The 16,864-nt window shown below is 58.5% G+C and overlaps 1 protein-coding gene across 4 annotated transcripts in view; it reads left to right on the top strand.

Annotated features, from left to right (window-relative positions):
- Positions 1-4,136: 4,136 nt before the first annotated feature.
- The window catches only part of KIF21B (kinesin family member 21B), a 38,811-nt gene continuing 26,083 nt past the window's right edge, over positions 4,137-16,864 (top strand). For all 4 annotated transcript variants that reach the window (XM_066238911.1, XM_066238906.1, XM_066238895.1 and 1 more), the window contains exons 1-3: positions 4,137-4,321; positions 14,605-14,827; positions 15,087-15,269. In XM_066238911.1, coding sequence (XP_066095008.1) covers positions 4,281-4,321; positions 14,605-14,827; positions 15,087-15,269 — 447 coding nt within the window. In that variant the 5' untranslated portion in view covers positions 4,137-4,280. The remainder of the gene's footprint in view (positions 4,322-14,604; positions 14,828-15,086; positions 15,270-16,864) is intronic.

Genomic DNA, 16,864 nt, shown 5'->3' with positions numbered 1-16,864 from the left:
AGCTTCATCCACACCCATCTCTGAGATTTTTTTTTTTGTGTATTTTTCTGAAGTTGGAAATGGGGAGGCAGTCAGACAGACTCCCACATGAGCCCGACCAGAATCCACCTGGCATGCCCACCAGGAGGCGATGTTCTGCCCATCTGGGGCGTTGCTCTGTTGCAAATAGAGCCATTCTAGCGCCTGAGGCAGAGGCCACAGAGCCATCCTTAGTGCCTGGGCCAACTTTGCTCCAATGGAGCCTCGGCTGCGGGAGAGGAAGAGAGAGACAGAGAGGAAGGAGAGGGGGAGGGGTGGAGAAGCAGATAGGCGCTTCTCCTGTGTGCCCTGGCCGGGAATTGAACCCAGGACTCCTGCACACCAGGCTGACGCTCTACCACTGAGCAACCGGCCAGGGCCCATCTCTGAGATTTTTCTGCCTGCCAGGGGACCTCGTCATGACAAGTCACCCTTCTGTCCCATGAGAGGACTGGAAACCACTGAAGAGGGCATAGAAAATCCATGGACATGAGAAGATTAGTATCTATTGGGTGCTGAGCACTGTGCTGGGTGCTTGACCCTAGTGACCTCGCTTCAACCTCATAATAGGCCCGCAATGAGATAAGTGTGTTTATCTTCATGTTGAGGACAGGGAACCACCTCTCAGAGTGCTTCCACAAACTGCCGGGGGTCACGCAGCCAGACAGTGGCAGAGTTGGGATTTGAACCTCGAACTTCTGTGCCTTGAAACACCCCCCTTTGGCATCTGGGCTGTCTTTTGTTAGAGGGTGGGGACCATGCTTAGGCCCCTAGACTACTGTGCAACTTTGGACAAGTCTCTCTGGCCTCAGTTTCTTCACCTGAAAATGAAGGGGTTGGACAAAGTGTCCGTAGGGTTCTTTGCCACTTGAGGGTTCTGTGGCAGTGAGAACATCCCACACTGGCTCCTGTCTTTGGCCCTTGTACCACATTAGAAGCCACTGCAGAGAAGAGTAGATCAAGAGTCCATGTTTGAGGTTATAAGGATAGTTATTAAGCCCTCAGTAACACATGAAACCAAAAATAGTTTGTTTGTTTTTTAAGACTGGTTGGGGTGTTGGTAATCCGCAGCAGTTTCTCTCTCTCTCTCTCTCTCTCTCTCTCTCTCTCTCTCGTTGCTATTTATAACAAACTCTGATTTCCTCCCTGTGAAGTCTGTCTCCTCTGTAGCAGAGGAAGTCAGCCTGAGCCCATGCCTGAGCTCAGACCCCTGGGTCTACACCCCAGTAGACCCTCTCTGGGGTTCAGATCTGGGTTCTGGCTCCAGGTGGGCATTGGAGGGTGTGGTTAGGCAGCTGCTGGCTGCATCTCCTACAGACCTAAGTACAGAGGCTGGGGTGGGGTTGGGCGTTAGAACTAGAGGTCCATCTCTCTGGACTCTCCACCCAGAACTTCGGGTCAAAGCTCAGTTAGCTTCTGCGAAAGCACAGGCCTAGACCCAGCCCGAAAGAAGTTGAAGGGGACCGGCAATTAAGGTCAGGCCACTCCTGGAGACATTGCTAGGGCCTGCGGTATCTCCCAAGTGTTTTGACTTGTCACTGGAGGGCTGTGCCTGAGAGATTGGGGCCAGATGGCTGCCCCACATTGCTGCTGAGCATGTTAACTACGGCAGCGTGGGAGCTTCCTGCCTTGGAGAATGCTGTCCCCCCTACCCCCTGCCACAACTCCCCCAGGTTCCCATCTGCCCAGACACCCACAGCTCCTGGCAGGAGAAAGGATGGAGGTCTAAGATGCCTGGAGGAAGAAGCTCAGCTCAGAACAAGTGTGGGGCTCAAACTCCAGTCCAATTAGGGGCTTAAGGCCAAAGAGAGGGTGGTATGTGTGAGTGTGAGAGTGTGTGTGTGTGTGTGTGTGTGTGCGCGCATATGCCAAGAGGAGAGGGGTGGGGAGGGAGGGAAATGCGCAGAGGCAGCTGATGTGGAGAAACTTGAGGGTTTGGGAAGAGGAGGAAAGGAGGAAGCTGGGAGGGGGGTGGGATGAACCAGAGAGGTGGCCATGGCTGTGTTGAAGCTTCACAGAGACAGAACAGCTGTCGCAGGCTCCCTCTGACCTGGCTAATCTACATCTCCTCAAGCTGCTATGTAAGCACCTTTCCTGCTTCTCGGGCCCTATCTGATCTCTGTGCCCAGTTATCACCTCACCTCTGGGAAGCATTGCCTCGGAGTCAGGGTCTGGACCTCCAGCTGCCCTGCTGCTCCCTGGAGGGGCTGGCCTGGCTGATCTGAGGCCCTGACCTCCAGGGGGCCTAAGTTTCCAGCTCCTTTGCTCCCCCTGGCTCTCCTGACACCCTGTGGCCTGGAGGGATGGGCAGGGCCATGGTGCTGATGCCATTTCCTAGCAGGGAGGGTGTGAGTCAGAAAGGTCACCTGCTCTCAGAATACAGGGGGACTTCCTGGAGGCAGGAAACCAGAGTTGGGCCCCAGAGAAATCCACAGTCTGGCAGGGGTAGCAGAGCAGCTTTGCAAAATGCAGCCTTGCTATTGGAAGGGCTACCCCTAGGCAGCTGCTGGAGGGGGATCTGGGGATGCTGGAACACAGGAGTTCAAATCCTGGGTCTGCTGCTGCTTATATGCTGGGTGAGACCCCATTTCCTCTTCTGCAAAAGGGAAGAATTATAAAGCTTACCTCAAAAGGCTAGGAGAACACATCTATAAACTTGTTATTCATGTAGATAGTCCGTAAACATGGTACCCTCCCCACCTCTTGTTTTGGTGGACGGATGTGAAGAGAACATCCAGAATCTGACTCAACAATCCGCTGGCTGCCTGCTCTGGGAGGAGCCGCCTACCAGCTCCAGAGAGCTTCCTTCAGGTTCAAATGACAGCAAAAGGTGGAGGATGCCACCAGGACCTCCTTCCTCCCCTCCCCCACCCTGCTGATGTGGCTCCTGCTTTCCATTGGGATGGAGGGGAGGTGATTTGCCCTTGAAATTATCTTTGGTTTTGACTTAGTAAGGGATCTATCTGGGCTACTGGATGGAACAGGGATCTGTGGGGAGGCTGGGGGAGGGGAGAGGAGGAGAATGGCACCACCAGATGCATCCTTGCCCAAACCATTGTTTCATCAACCAAGGGTGATGCAAGAGGTTTAGAGCCAGACTCGCCATCCTCCCCACCCCCAGAGAGCTCCCACCACATCTGGAGCTGCAGCTGGGTCCTCCGCTTGAGCCCTTGCCAGGGAAGGGAGCTGGTTGAAGTGAAAGACGGGTAAGCAGCTGGCGAGGGGGTCTGTGAATGGCCCCAATGTTGGGCATCTGGAGGCAGAGAAGGTGTGGCCCAGTGGGAGGGGAGTTGAACTTCTTGCATCTCTGTCCTCCATCACTGCCCTGCGCCTAAAGTCCCCAGGGCTCACTTTGCCCTCTATGCCCATAGAAATGCGGCAGCCCCCTTATCCTACCCACATTGCCCCCCCAGCCCCTACCCAGATGCCCCCTTTGTCCTCTCCAGTCCCCAGGGCAGCTCAGGCCTGCCACGCTGACCCTCTGGCCCCGGGAGACCACAACAAACAGAGTGTGAGCCAGGCCCAGTAGGCCCTTCTGCCGGTCACAGAGGTCCAGCAGAAGTGCAGGGTGTCTGGACTAGGAGCCTAGCCAGGAATGAACCAAAACGTGAGCTTTATGATACCGCAGGGTTGAGGAGGCGAGAATCTCCTTCAATAAAAGGTCGGCAGATTTCACAGAATAAAAGGGAGATTTGCTGTCGCTTTCCAATACCAACCGCTAATCGCTGTGGCTGCTGGGCGGGAGACCTGGGTTCTTACCCACACTTAGCCACTAACTCGCTCTGACCTTGGGCAGTTCCCTTCCCTGCGTTCCAGTTTCCTCATTTGCGAATCGGGTCCTGCCCAAGTCCGAGGCTCCGAGCGGTCCACTGACCCAGAGGCGGGCCTCCTCCTGCAGGATGCGCCTCTCATGCTACCCCAGCACGCGGGTGGACGCGCGCCAGGAGGTCATTTTAAAGAATCTAGCCCCGCCCCTTCTGCCGGATCAGGCCTTCGATTGGTGAGCCTGGCCGGGGACGGAGCTCGAGGCGGAACCTGGCCCTGGGCTCGGGGCGGGGCCTGCACCGGGCCGGCCCCCGCCCCCTTTGTCCGCGCGGCGGCGCGTGCGGGTGGCAGCGAGGTGGGCGGTGCGCGCGCGGGCGGGAGGTGTGTGCGCCAGTCCCGCGCCGTCCCGCTGCGGCGCCCGCGCCTCCCGCCGCCCGGGGCACCGGCCAGCGGACCCCCGCCCCTGACCCACGCCCGGACCCTGGCGCCGGAGGACTATGGCTGGCCAGGGGGACTGCTGCGTCAAGGTGGCCGTCAGGTAGGGGCTGGCGGGCGCGCAAGGGGCTCGGGCTTTGTGTCGCGTGGGCCGGGGCCGCGGAGTCCGGAGCCCGCACGCCCGGAAGAAGGCCCGCGTGGACCCCGCAGACTGCTGGAAGGTGGCTTTGTTTGGGTGGTAATTTCGGGCCCCTCTAGGGAGCCCTTTAATAATCAGAAAATCGAATAAACAAGGAAATCCGGTATTTCACACCCAGCTCTGGCCCAGGCCGAGCGTCTGTGTGTTTCCTCTTCGCCTCCCCACGGGGCTGCTGTTTCATACCGGGATGTTGGGGGGAAATTTCCCCTCGTCCACGCTAGCGGGCTGGTTCTGCGCTCTGGGTCCTGCCAGGCCGGCAGCACCCCCGCCCGGGAACCTGCAGACAAAGATCAGTGCAGGACTGGGATGGAGCCTGCTCGGGTGGGCAGACAGGGGACCCTGCTGGCTCTGCCCCAAGCAGGGAGAGGCTCTGGGGACAGAGCAAGAGATGTACCTGGGGTTCCACCTCTGAGAGGCGGGAAGGGTGTGCCTCATGCCCCGTGCTCGGAGCACTCAGATAAAATGGACTAGGCAGGGCTGCATGAACTTATGGACCTATCTGGGATGTGAAGTGATATCCTGACCTTTGAGGTGGAGACAGGACATAGCTGGGGGCTTCCACGGGGAGGGGCACACAGGTGCAGGGCTGGGAACACTGCAAAGTTGAGCCTTCGGTGTCCTTTGTTGGGTGGAGACCCTTTACACTACGCTCCCTCTTGCCGTTCTTGCTTTGGGTTTGTGTCTCTGAGAGGGTTCTGTAGGTGGGAAGAGTGCCAGTCAGAGACTGCTCATCGAGATAGGGGTGATGGAGAGGAACACGCATCCCTGGCCAGGCTTGGGTGATGGCTGAGGGGTCTAGGGTCCAGGTCTAGGGTGGGTCTCTGAGACAGGTGGTAGGTGACCTATATTCCGGGAGCCCAGGGAGGTCACCTAGACAGGGTCAGAGCTGACTATGGAAAAGTGTCCCCCTTCCTGCCCCAGGGCACATGCCCCTAGCCACTTGGCCAGCCTTCTGCAGCCCAGAGGAGCTGCTCTGGGGTCGAGGGAGGGAGACTGAGTTGCCCCCAAGCCAGGTACCAGGCTGCACTGAGGCTCAGCTGAGCACAGCTTTGCTGGCCCCAATGGAGACAAAGGAGCCCGCAGGTGCCTGGTGGGCTGGCGGGCGGGGTTGGGCTGCTGCAGGGCTGACTTTGCAGCAGGAAGCAGAGGAGGTTGAGGGAGGGAGGTGCCTGGGTGGGGGTGGGAGGGAGAAGTGTAAATATGGCATCTGCAGCAGACTTGGGGAGCCTAAGTGCACAGAAAAGGCCCCCACCTACCAGGAACCAGGGCTGGGAAGGATTGGGTTTAGGGTGCCCACCCATGGGGGCTTTCCTTTAGACTCCATCTTGCAGAAGAGAGCCAGACAAAGCCCCTTTCTCACATAAGGCCCCTGGCTAGACAGGGGCATGGTCAGGGGTGGGAAAGCCCCTTGGGGCTGGCACTTTGTATAGAAGACCAAAGAAGAGCTGGTGTCCCCTCCCCACCACCACCAGAAGTCCCTGGGATGCTTCCCATAAAAGGAGATTGGGCTTGCCCACTGCACCCCATTCTTCATTCTTTGGGGCGAACGGCCTCATGTCTTCTTCCCACTCAAATGGTCCAGGGAGACCTGGGTGCCCTGAGCTGCCGATCTGCTGATCTGGGTGGAAGGGTGGGGAGATTTGAGCATCAGAAGAGCCAGGTTGCAGGACTCCTGGAAGGCGAGGCCCGCCCACTCCCCCCTCCCACCCCAGTAGGAGTGCCCCGCCTGGTATACACCAGACCTCAATGGGCAGCCGGCTGTGGAAGGCAGACAATGCCTGGACAGAGTGCGGTTTTTAGTCAGAGAGCTGAGAATAGGATGGGCTGGAGGGGAGGGGTTCTGGTGCTTTCCAGTCCTCTTCTAGCCCCCACCCCCACGTCTCAGGAGCCCCTTGCCTCACTGAAAGACTGGGTGGTGGGCTGGAGGAGAGTGGAAGAACCAAGGACTTGGGATCCCCGAGGGCCTGCCCAGCGCCAGGTGCAGCTGATCTGATTTTCTAAGAGTCCTTTCTTGTATCTCACTGAAGTGCTTTCTTGAGTCCCCGTGAGAATAACTTGCTGTGAACCCTAGGTCCAGCTCTTGGGACAGGGAGGCCAGGAATGGAACCATGAGACAGACTTGGTTCCAGGGAGGAGGAATGGAGGGGGCTGCTTTTAGCTGGGGAGAGAAGTGTAACCTCCTTGGGACCAGGGTCAAAGCTGGCTGTCTGTAGATCACTGCAGGGAAGGCCTGGGCTGGGGGGGTGGGGGGAGCCTGAGGATGGAACTTTCAGGACCTGGACTGTAGGAAAAGGGAGAAAGGCTTAGGTGTGACCCAACCCCCAAAGCGCCCCCCCCAGGCCTCTCTGGAGTCCACTCCCTCTGTCCCTGAATCCTTTGCACCAAGGGATTGCTGGCCAGCTTCATCCATTAATCCCCTAGAGCTGGCCTCCACCTGGGGGGAGGGGGATGCAGGAGAGAGGTAAGCCTGATCTGTGAACTGCCCCCAGCTGCACCACAGGGCTGACCAGTGGGGAGGGGGGGAGGAGGGGGGTGGCCGTTAGGAAATGCAAGCTGGTGAAGTTCAAATTGGGGAAGGAAGCCAGTCATGTAGTATGTTTATTTAAGACCCTTTCAAGCCCCCAGCTCTGAATGCCCACCATGAGAGTTGCCCCCAATGTGGCCTGACCCCTCCCTTTATTGGTACTTTCCTTAAGCTTCCTTCCTTCAGTCCGCTAGGGAGGGGAGGCCCTCGGCCAGCCCTGCAGCCTTCTGTGAGCACTACAAAGGCTGGAGAAGGGGGGGGGGACCACCAGCCAGGGGCTCAAGGGACACAGAGATTGCACCTGCCCTTCTTGTGGGTTCTCTCTAGCTGCCCTGTTACTCTGAAATCTTCCACGTCTGTCAGAAGGTTGAATCAAGAGAACTAGTGACTCAGGGCAGAGAGGCCAAGGAAGACAGAAACAAACGTGTAAGGGTCTGGGTATGGAGCCCCAGGCCCGTCAGGGCCAAGCAGTGCCACCTGTGTCCCATGTGGGAGCCTTGCAGGATCTTCTGTGGGCCATGTAGAGCCCTGAGCACTTGGTAGTGGAGAAACAGGGCTTATGTCATCACAAGGAAGTAGACTGGAGTAACCACAGGCCCCGGAAACCGCAGCCCCTCCCCCACCCAGCAGCCAGCCTGATTGGATGTCAGCTTTTCAAAACCTCTGGAGAGGTGGGGTGGGACCCGGGGAAGTGCCAGCAGTACAGGCACCCTCACTCTTAGCTCTGGGGGCAGAAGGCCCTTGAGGCTGGGACCGATGCAGTCCACCCACGGGCTGGGTCGTGTACCCCTGTTCTTTTTGTCGTCCTGGGCCTCAGTTTTACCCACCGCAGAATGGGTGCAGCTGGTTGACTCCTCGGCGATTGCCAGGAATACAGTGTTTTTTAAAATAAGCCCTAACTTGAAGAGTACCTAGCGGGTGTCTGTCTGGTTTAAGCCATCGTGACTGTTAGGTGAAATGCAGAATTCACCTCCCATCCAGTTGTTGATGGATTGATCACAGAAAGCCACCATGAAGGAAAGGATGCCAAACCAGCAGGTAGCCAAGGACCCTTGTTTACTGAACCCTCCTGTATGCCAGGCATGGCACCTGCATCACCCCAGGGGAGCCCCAGAGGTAGCTGAGGTGGCACCCCTTGCAAAGGGAGGAGCCTGCCTTTGAACCCAGGGCCTCATGCTGCTCTCTGCTGCAAGTATCCGTGCCTCGGTTTCTTCAGATACTTTGCTGCACGTGGCCTGACCCTGCATGTGGGGAAGTGCGTGGAGAGCAGTCTGTGCTCTGCACATGGTGGTGAGGCCCGGGTGTCCGGTCTTTCCTGTGTGGAGTTGCTTGGCATCGGGCCGCCTGTCTGCACCATGGTCCCAGCTCCAAAATCCCCCATGCCCTTTTGTGTCTAGGGAAGCGTCCTCTTTCCCCTGGACCCGTGTCTCCGTCCCCCTTTCCCAAGGAGCGTGGTATGAGGACTGGAGACCAGGGCCAGTGTGGTGGGAAGACTCTCACCGTCCTCCATGTCCAGCTGCTCTCAGGCTGGTAGCCTGTTGCTCTGCATTCCTCCACAGGGAAGGTCCCCAGGGCCCAGTCCCCATGAGCTGTCCCACCAGATGCAGATGCCGTCACAGCCCTGGGCTCTGGGGGCTCCAGCTCAGCCTGACTTCGACCCTGCAGCTCTCTCGTCTCTGTCTCCTGGGAGGTCATGGGAAACCCCTGCCAGATGCCAGGAAACCAGGGCGGGACAGGGACAGTGAGGACGCATCAGCAGAGCTGAGCAGGGCTCCCTGAGTTGGCTTGCGTCTATCCCAGGCCCCAGCGACAGGCAACGTTAGACGGGCTGCTTTGGAAGCTCTCCGCTCACACCCTGGCCCATGTGGCCAATGGTGGGCTGGAGGCTCTGTCCAGCTTGGGACAGGGACTGGCCCCTTTTCTCAGCTCCTCCTCGCATCCCTGCACCCCGGCTCTGACAGGTCACCCACTCTGCTGGCCACTTCCTCCTCTTGCTTGGTTTTGGCCTTTCTGGGGGAACATAAACAAGCTGTCCCCCTACTGACTGCCTGTCCTTGGGCATGACTTTGATATGAACTGAAAGATAAAGGTCAGGGACCTCCCGCGGAAGGGAGCAGGGTCCAGTCCTGAACCCAGGCTCCCTTAGCTGACACCCAAGGCTCCCTGCAGATTTTCTGGGAGTGTCAGTAGCCTCACTCCGTGCTTTTGGGACCATGTCCAGGCCTGCTGGGGCCTTGTTACCCCATGCCCTTTGACCCCACAGTACAAAGCCTTCTTGTTTAGGGTTCAGAGCCAGCCTCATCCTTCCTCAGAGGGTAGCCTCAGCAGGGCTGAGTGGGGAGGGTCTGAGAGGCCAAGAGAAGGTCCAGGTGTGCAGCAGGACTCTGATTCTCCCCACATTGCACCCCTGCAGCTGAAGGGCCGGCACCCAGATAGGCTCTGCCCCCTTCCCCCTTGTTTCAGGGGGACTGGGCTGTGGGAAGATGCCTTCTCTGGGCTAAGCCCTCCTAAAGGCCCCCTGGTGTCTGCGAGCCAGACTCCCCAGGGAGAGTCAGGATCCTGCTTCCAGCCGCCCTCCCCAGGGCTGGCTGGCTGCCAGGGAGGAGGTGGAGGAGGATGCTCTCTGCCTGGAGGAAACCCGCCCTCCCTGTCCCAGCTCTGGGCTCCACGCTCCCTGGGGCTGCAGGTGGGAACCCAGCACAGGCTCCTGGCGCTGTGGCTGTGGCTGGTAGGACCAGTTTGGACATGCATTCTCAGAGAGGTCACATTTCTCCAGCTGCCCTCCCCGCACTGGGGCAGGGTCCCTCGGGGGTGCCGCGGGGTTGCTGCGCACAGATGGGTTTGAATGCCCTCTTCACTGTCATGAACTTATGACTTCGGGCTTGTGAGAGCCTCCATAAAATGGGGGGGATATGTTTTACGAGGTCATCCTGACACATATGCAGGGGTTCACGTCTAGAAAGGAATGATTGTTATAAGCGACACTGGTGACTGATTTCGAGGAAGAAGACTGCAGACTGCCAGGCACGCTTCCCCGGATTAGCAGTATGCGGGCAGGAAGTTCTTTCTGCTGGCTTATCTAAATCCCTCCTGCTGCGCCCCACTTCCCCTTTGATCTGGTTTTCTCTGTGAAGGAAAAGCTGGTCCATGGCAGGTCACAGCCTGGCTCAGTGACTCAGAGGTCACAGGGCTTATCCGTGTCCCTGTCACGTGTACACACACACACACACACATACACACACCTTCAGATGGAACTTCAACAGATTAGCTCCAGGCTGCCGGTGGGCTGGGCATGGGAGGGAAGGTCGTGGCCCCCAGGCAGCCTTTGCTCTGTCCCTTCTCGCTTCTCTGTCCCTCCTGAGCAGTCCCATAGCCTCTTGGGCTCCCTGGCAGGACCCAGAAAGGCATTAGGGGTCTCATAGGAGCAGAGAACCACCGGGGCTTTTTCCAAAGGGACTAGTTGGTTATTTGGGCCATCGGAGGGGTGATACCAGTTCAGTCTTTGGGCTCCTTTCCAAACCTTCGAGGGTGTCTCCCAGCCCAGAAGTCACCAGGGTGCACGTCACTCACATGTGAGCAGCTGCACTCCTGCGGGTTCTCCCGAGCTCCCCTTCCCTCCTGGATCTCATGTGGCCTCTAACTGAGTTTCTCTCAGGCCTCACTTTGTAAATTAGGGGCAGAACCACTGGCCTGACATATAAACGAGTTGTGTGATGACCTAACATGTGCAAAGCCTCCAGGTACGGTGTCTGGCAGGAGGCAGTCCTGCCCCTAAGTGTGGTGGGTTCGTAACTGGGGAAATTCAAGTGGCTGAGGTGTGTGGAGTCCCAGGTACCAGCACAGAGAGGGGTCAGGAATCAAGAGGGTATACCACCGTTATCCTGGTTCATTACGTAACTTCCCAGAAAGAAGTGAGACTCTTCCTGGGCTGCACCCTTAGGAGCTTGGAGGTCAAGATTTGGGGGTCAGTCAGAAGACCAAGGAGGGGAGCTTGCTGGCTGATTTGGGAGGGGACTCATTTCACCTGAGAGGCTGAGCAAACCCCCAGGCGTCCAAGGCCACTGGGTGGAGCTGGGGGGGCACTATGATCGGCTGTCTTTGTGTGCCATCACTAAGGATGGGGTGAGGTGAGAGGAGCTGGTCCCGTCCTCCACTCCTTGCATGAAGGGGTCCGGTGTGGGGCTCTGGGCATCCCGTGCAGAGGGTGTTTTTCTCCTCGGCAGTTTCTCTGCATCCCCGTCTCCTCTGTCCTCTCCTCCTGCCCTGCCCTGTCCTCCTGGCTCCTGAGATTTGAGAAACAGCTTAGCTCAGCTCTTCCCGAAGGCTCCAGCTGGGGGGAGGGGGTGGACCCTGTTGCGGTCTGGTCCCTGCAGTGTGCTCATTTCTCCTGTGGTGGTGGTGGTGAGGGGGGATGGGGCTGAGAATAACAACCCTGGCACCCCAGCTCCCGCTCAGTTGTGAACAGAGGAAACCCAGTGCCCACGCTGGTGCCAGCTTCTGCCTCTGAAAAGCTATGGCCCTTTCTCTGTGTGCCCGCCCGGCTCCCACCGGGCTCTGGTTGCCCGTGCCAAGTGGCAATAGACCGGGCTCTGTTCTGGGAAATCCCGCGCCTTCCTGAGCAGGGCTGACCTTGAGAAGGGATGGAGGCTGGGGTGGGGCGGTGGGGATGGGGTGAGGACTTGGGGAAGATCCCTGAGGAAGATTCAGGAGGGTCTGTGGACAAAAATGAGACCGGATGTTTGGTCCATGAAACTTCATTGACAGAAGCAGGGAGCAGATCTTTAGGCTGCCGTTGGCCAATTTGCGTTTGTCAGGCATTGTGTCGTACTTCACCTTGATTGTGGGGTGTTGTCATGCTTCCTTCATGCCTCAGTCACCTCACCCTAGTCCTGGATCCGGTCCTCAGCTCTGAGGGTCTGTGGTTTCCTTGGAGCACGCTGGATACTGGTTTCCATCCCTGACTCCCCTGGCCCTCATTCCCCTGGGAAGGAACAGGGCTATGAGTGGTCTCCATCCTGTCTGGAGAGTGGGCGTTGAAACCCTCAGCTCTGAGCAGCACTTACTTAAAGAGGTTGTCTGCGCAGGTGCCCAGCGCAGCACAAGCATGCAGGAAGCTCCCGTAAACCTTCGTTCTGTTTGGCCTCCGTCCTGTTACTCCTTCAAATGCCATTCCTGGGACTGGCACTCTTTCTGTTGGTTTGGAAATGAGTGACTCACCCAGGCCATGTCCTCTGTCTCCCAGTGTCTAAGCACCTTGGTGCTTAGAATGGGCTGGTGTGGCTGGCTCTCTCTGACCGCAGCCCGCAGAGGATCCCAGGGTGAATGCCCCATGGACCCCATGACACCTGGACCCTAACATCCACCGTCCCCTCCTCTACATACTCTCCCAGACTGCTCTCCTGTCCCTGGTGGACGGGCTTCCCCTGGGTCTGGGGGCTGGTGGCGAAGAACTGTCTGTCTCACTCACGAGCTCTGACGGGCAGGGCTGCCGCCCTCCCCTGCTCCCACAGTCTCTGGGGGCCCTGATTCGATTTCTTCCAATCACCAGCATTGCCATCTGCCTGGGGTAATTAAATGGTGTTTGAATGGGATCCAGAAATGTCATCGAAAGCAGCTCACGTGCTCGGGAGGAAGGGCGTCTGTGGGAGCTGGTGCTGGCCGGCAGGGCTGCAGGGTCCCCAGAGGGTCCACAGGCCAGCCCTGTTCTCCTGGGAGCACCCAGATGCTATAGGCAGGAAAGGTTTGGTCCTAGTCCCACAAGTGCGGGGCAGAGCCAGGCCTGAGGGCCGGAGCTCCACACCCTGCCCGGTGCCTGTGCTCTGCGCCACGGCCCTGCTCAGGTTGCTGTGGGCCCCGTCCCCATGGCACCCTGTCTCCCCTCGGCACGCAGAGTCCTGCCCCCTTCTGAGCCACACGGGAGGGCAGGCAGGGTCAGTTAAGGAGGTCGATCTAGGTTCAGACTCCTCTGCCCTGCCCCTCTTGTCTGGGTGGCTGGGCCCCCGTCAGTCCCTCATGGGCAAACGGGGGTTGTTAGAGCCTGACTCTGCCTGGCACACACAGCGAGTGGGCACTAGTGTCGGCTCCCACTGTTAGCGGTGGGCGGAGGAGCATCTGCTGACCCTGCTGGCTCACTGGCCGGTCGGATGTCTGGTCTAATGAGCTAGACTCCACGGCTTGCTTCCCAGCAGTAACCAGTTCAGGGGGGACACTGGGAAGCTGGGTTCTAGCTTCAGGTGGCCCGGGACAGGTGGACGGGAGGAGGAGGTGGCAGCCTCCCAGGACTTCCATTCTGCATCATCTGTGAGGCAATGGCTCTGCCCCTTGAGGCCCTGTTCATACCTGAGGGAAAACGCTGCCGAAGAACACCCAGGCTACCGTCTGTGGGAGAACGGGGCCTGGAGTACCTGACCCCCCACCCGGGTTTCTCCCTCCTCCCAGTCCTCTTAGCACAGTACAGGGAACAGGCTCAGGTGCCCATGTCATGGTAGTCCTCGGGGGCGAGCACAGCCCGGGGCAGGCGTAGGATGGCAGGGAGGCCCTGGCTCTGTGGCCAGGCCCCCTTGGCTTCCAGTGGGTGCTGGCCTGGACTGGAGTCTCCCTCTTTTCTTCTCTGGGTAAATGTTGGCTTAGGGATCGCGCCTGACAAGCAAGCTCATTGTGAGTGCCCAGCTGACAGCAAAGGGCTGGCTTGTGGGAGTCCAGGGGTGCCAGTGCCTTACCCCATCCCCCCTTTACTTTAGGCCCTGAGGAGGCGCTTTCTGCCATTCTCTCCGCACATGCTCGCTGACTCACATCTGGTCGCCATGGCAACATTGTCATGGCAATGACTGCTTGGAAAAGGAGGGTAGTAACGCTGGTAGTGGCTGATGGAGCCACCCCGACCATGGGTGGCACCCCCTCAGCCCTGATTCCACTTTCCTTCCTTCTCTAGGGGACCCACCTGCCGCCACTGGGACCTGGGATGCGGGCCCCTCCTGGGGCTGGCCTGGCACCCCTTCTAGAGGTCCCTGCCTTTGTCAGCGAACTTTGCTTTGACCTGGTCCTGCAGGGTTGTGCTGGGGGCGAGGGGTTGGCTCCTGGAGAGAATTCAGAGCTGGTTCCCAAGAATGTTCCACCAGCCTCTGGCATTAGGGAGGCACTTTCTGAGCCTGGGGACGCTGGCAGCCCCGCGGGCCTTGGCTGAGGCTCTCGTCACCTTCAGAACTGAGCCCCTGGCGCGGCTGGGCCTGTCCCTGGCTTTGCCTGGAGCTCCGCAAGGAGTCAGGGAGCCTGGGCTTCGCCCTCCGACAGACCTGGGCTTGGCATTGTCATGTTGCATTGTTCAACCTTGGGTGCGTCCTGTAAACTCCCTCAACCCCCAGCTTGCGCACCTGTAAAATCAGGTCACGTGCACCTCACAGGTTTGTGGTGAAGAATACCTGAACTCACTCACGTTGAAGTATGTTCAACACAGGTTTGATGTAGGGAGCTCAGTAGACCTTAGCAGCTGCTGTTACTATTACTATTATATTTTTCCAAAAGCTGCCTTTGTCCTCTGGGGGAGGGGGCTCCTAAGCTTCCTTTCCTCCCTCCCCTCCAGCCTACGGGGGCCGGAGGGGCTGGGAGTGGACGTTCCTCAGGGAGACAGGGCAGAGAGTGACCAGGGTTCTCCCGTTCCCGGCAGGATCCGGCCTCAACTGTCAAAGGAGAAGATTGAGGGCTGTCACATCTGTACCTCTGTCACCCCGAGGGAGCCCCAGGTTCTTCTGGGGAAGGACAAGGCCTTCACCTATGACTTTGTCTTCGACCTGGACACCTGGCAGGAGCACGTCTACACGACCTGTGTGCGCAGGCTCATCGAGGGCTGCTTTGAGGGCTACAATGCCACCGTGCTGGCCTATGGCCAGGTAAGCCCCGCCCCACCATGGCCACCCCAGCCCTGCTGTCCCAGCGACGGGCAGAGAGCCCCCCGCTCAAGAGCAGCCAAGATGCAGCTGCAGGTGTGTGCATTGTCTGAGGATGCCGCAGAGGGAGGGCTGTCGGCCCGAGTGACTGCCACGGGATGTGGCTTTGAGACCAGAGCAGGGAGGGATACCCAGGCTGGGGAGGTCGTGGCAAGGGAATTGGGAGTGCAGGCTCACACCTCCTTCCATCTTTGCTGTGTAGACGGGGGCCGGGAAGACTTACACCATGGGTACTGGCTTTGACACGGCGCTGGCTGAGGATCAGCAAGGCATCATCCCGAGGGCCATCGCGCACCTCTTCGGGGGCATTGCTGAGCGCAAGCGGCGGGCACAAGAGCAGGGAGTGACTGAGCCGGAGTTCAAAGTCAGCGCTCAGTTCCTGGAGGTACGGTGGCCTCAGGAGGTGAATAGGAGGGAGACTTGGGAACCACAAGACCACAGAAGCTCGGCTCTCCTCCAGGGCAGTGGAATGAGCCCAGGGAGCCAGGGAGGCATCTGTAGGTGATGAGCTCCCTGCTGCTGGAAGTATACAAGTGAGAACTGGAAGACCGTGGGGTGGGCCACTTGGAGGGGTTTCCTGCATCAGGTGAGGCTTGAGTCAACGGGGCTACGGGATCTTTTCACACCCTGACTGATTCTCAATGTGGACACTTATTAGCCATGTGACCTTGGGCAAGTCATTTCAGGACTCTGCACGGTGGGGTGACAATGTATTTCAGTACGGGCTCTGAGAAGGTGATGTAGAGGGGCATGCCTAGATTCTAGTGAGAACTGGGGTGCTCGCCCATCCGACTGGCCTTCCAGCCTCAGAGCAGCCTGCCCTGCGCTTTGCTGGCTGAGGCCCTTCCTGACCCTCTGCGTCTTCCCTGACCCCAGGAAGGAAGGTCCTCCAGAAGGGGCCTGCCACACTCTGGGAGAATGTCAGAGTGCCAAGGCTGGGGATTGTGGCCGCTAGGGGCTTTGGGGTGGAGGAGGGGACCTGCAGCCTGGACACGGGCTTCTGAGAAGGGTCTCTGGGTAGGCAAGTGGACCTGGATACTCTCAAGAGTGCCTGACTGACCATAGGCCTCCTTTGGAACACTGGAATTAGGCACCTCTGCTTCTCAGCATCTGATAGTCCAGCTCTGAGACCCCCTGGCACGAGGTTCTCACCACATCTGCCCTATGCTCCATCTGTGCTCAGGTTGCCCTCACCACACCCCAACCCTGCCCACTGCTCCATAATTGTTCTTTCCCGGGCATACAGTGTGGCTGCATTCCCCTTGGGCAACCCTGTGTTTAGACTTGAGAGAGTTTTTTTGTGTCCTTCTGGACATTTGCTTCTGATACAATGGCTGCCTTGGTGTGTATCTATGTGTGTGTGTGTCTGTCTGTCTGTCTGTGCCACCGCTGTGAATCTGTATAAGCTCATCCCTTTGCTGTCCTCCTCTCTGCATCCTGTTGCCATGGAGATCCCCAAAGGGATTGCCAGTTCCTAGAAAACCCATGTCAAAGGGTGAACCACAAGGGGTTAAACGATGCCATGTCTGTCCTGACAGACACCCTGGCATCCTCATCTGCACCCGTCCCCTTCTGTTTCCTCTTCCCCTTCCTATGGGTATTTCTGTCCCTTTTGAGACCATCACAGCCTTGGATGTCAGAGGACTGCAGCCTGCCCCTCCCCCTGCAGGATTCTATTGGCTGCTGACCCAGCTTCCGGGTCCCTTTCCCCGCTCCCCGGCCCCAGCACCCTGTCTGGTGAGCATCCTAGCCCTTCCGCAGGTGACATTCCCCCTGCTAGCGATTCCCAATACAGGTATGTCTGAGGCTGAGACCATCTGAAATGAGGTGACTGCTCTTGGCAAGCCTCCCTCCCCGTGACAGTCTCCCCAGGAGGCTGGGCCACTCTGTCTCCTGAGTGTAGGACACACAGACATGTCCCTCCCCCACTGTGAGGGAGCCGTCACCCAGACCCCCAGGGACAGTCCCTATCAGGGTGCT

This window comes from Saccopteryx bilineata, chromosome 1 (genome assembly GCF_036850765.1).
Source record: "Saccopteryx bilineata isolate mSacBil1 chromosome 1, mSacBil1_pri_phased_curated, whole genome shotgun sequence".
Classification (NCBI taxonomy): domain Eukaryota; kingdom Metazoa; phylum Chordata; class Mammalia; order Chiroptera; family Emballonuridae; genus Saccopteryx; species Saccopteryx bilineata.
The sequence above is the reverse complement of the archived record's forward strand: the minus strand, read 5'-3'. Positions and strand labels throughout refer to the sequence as shown.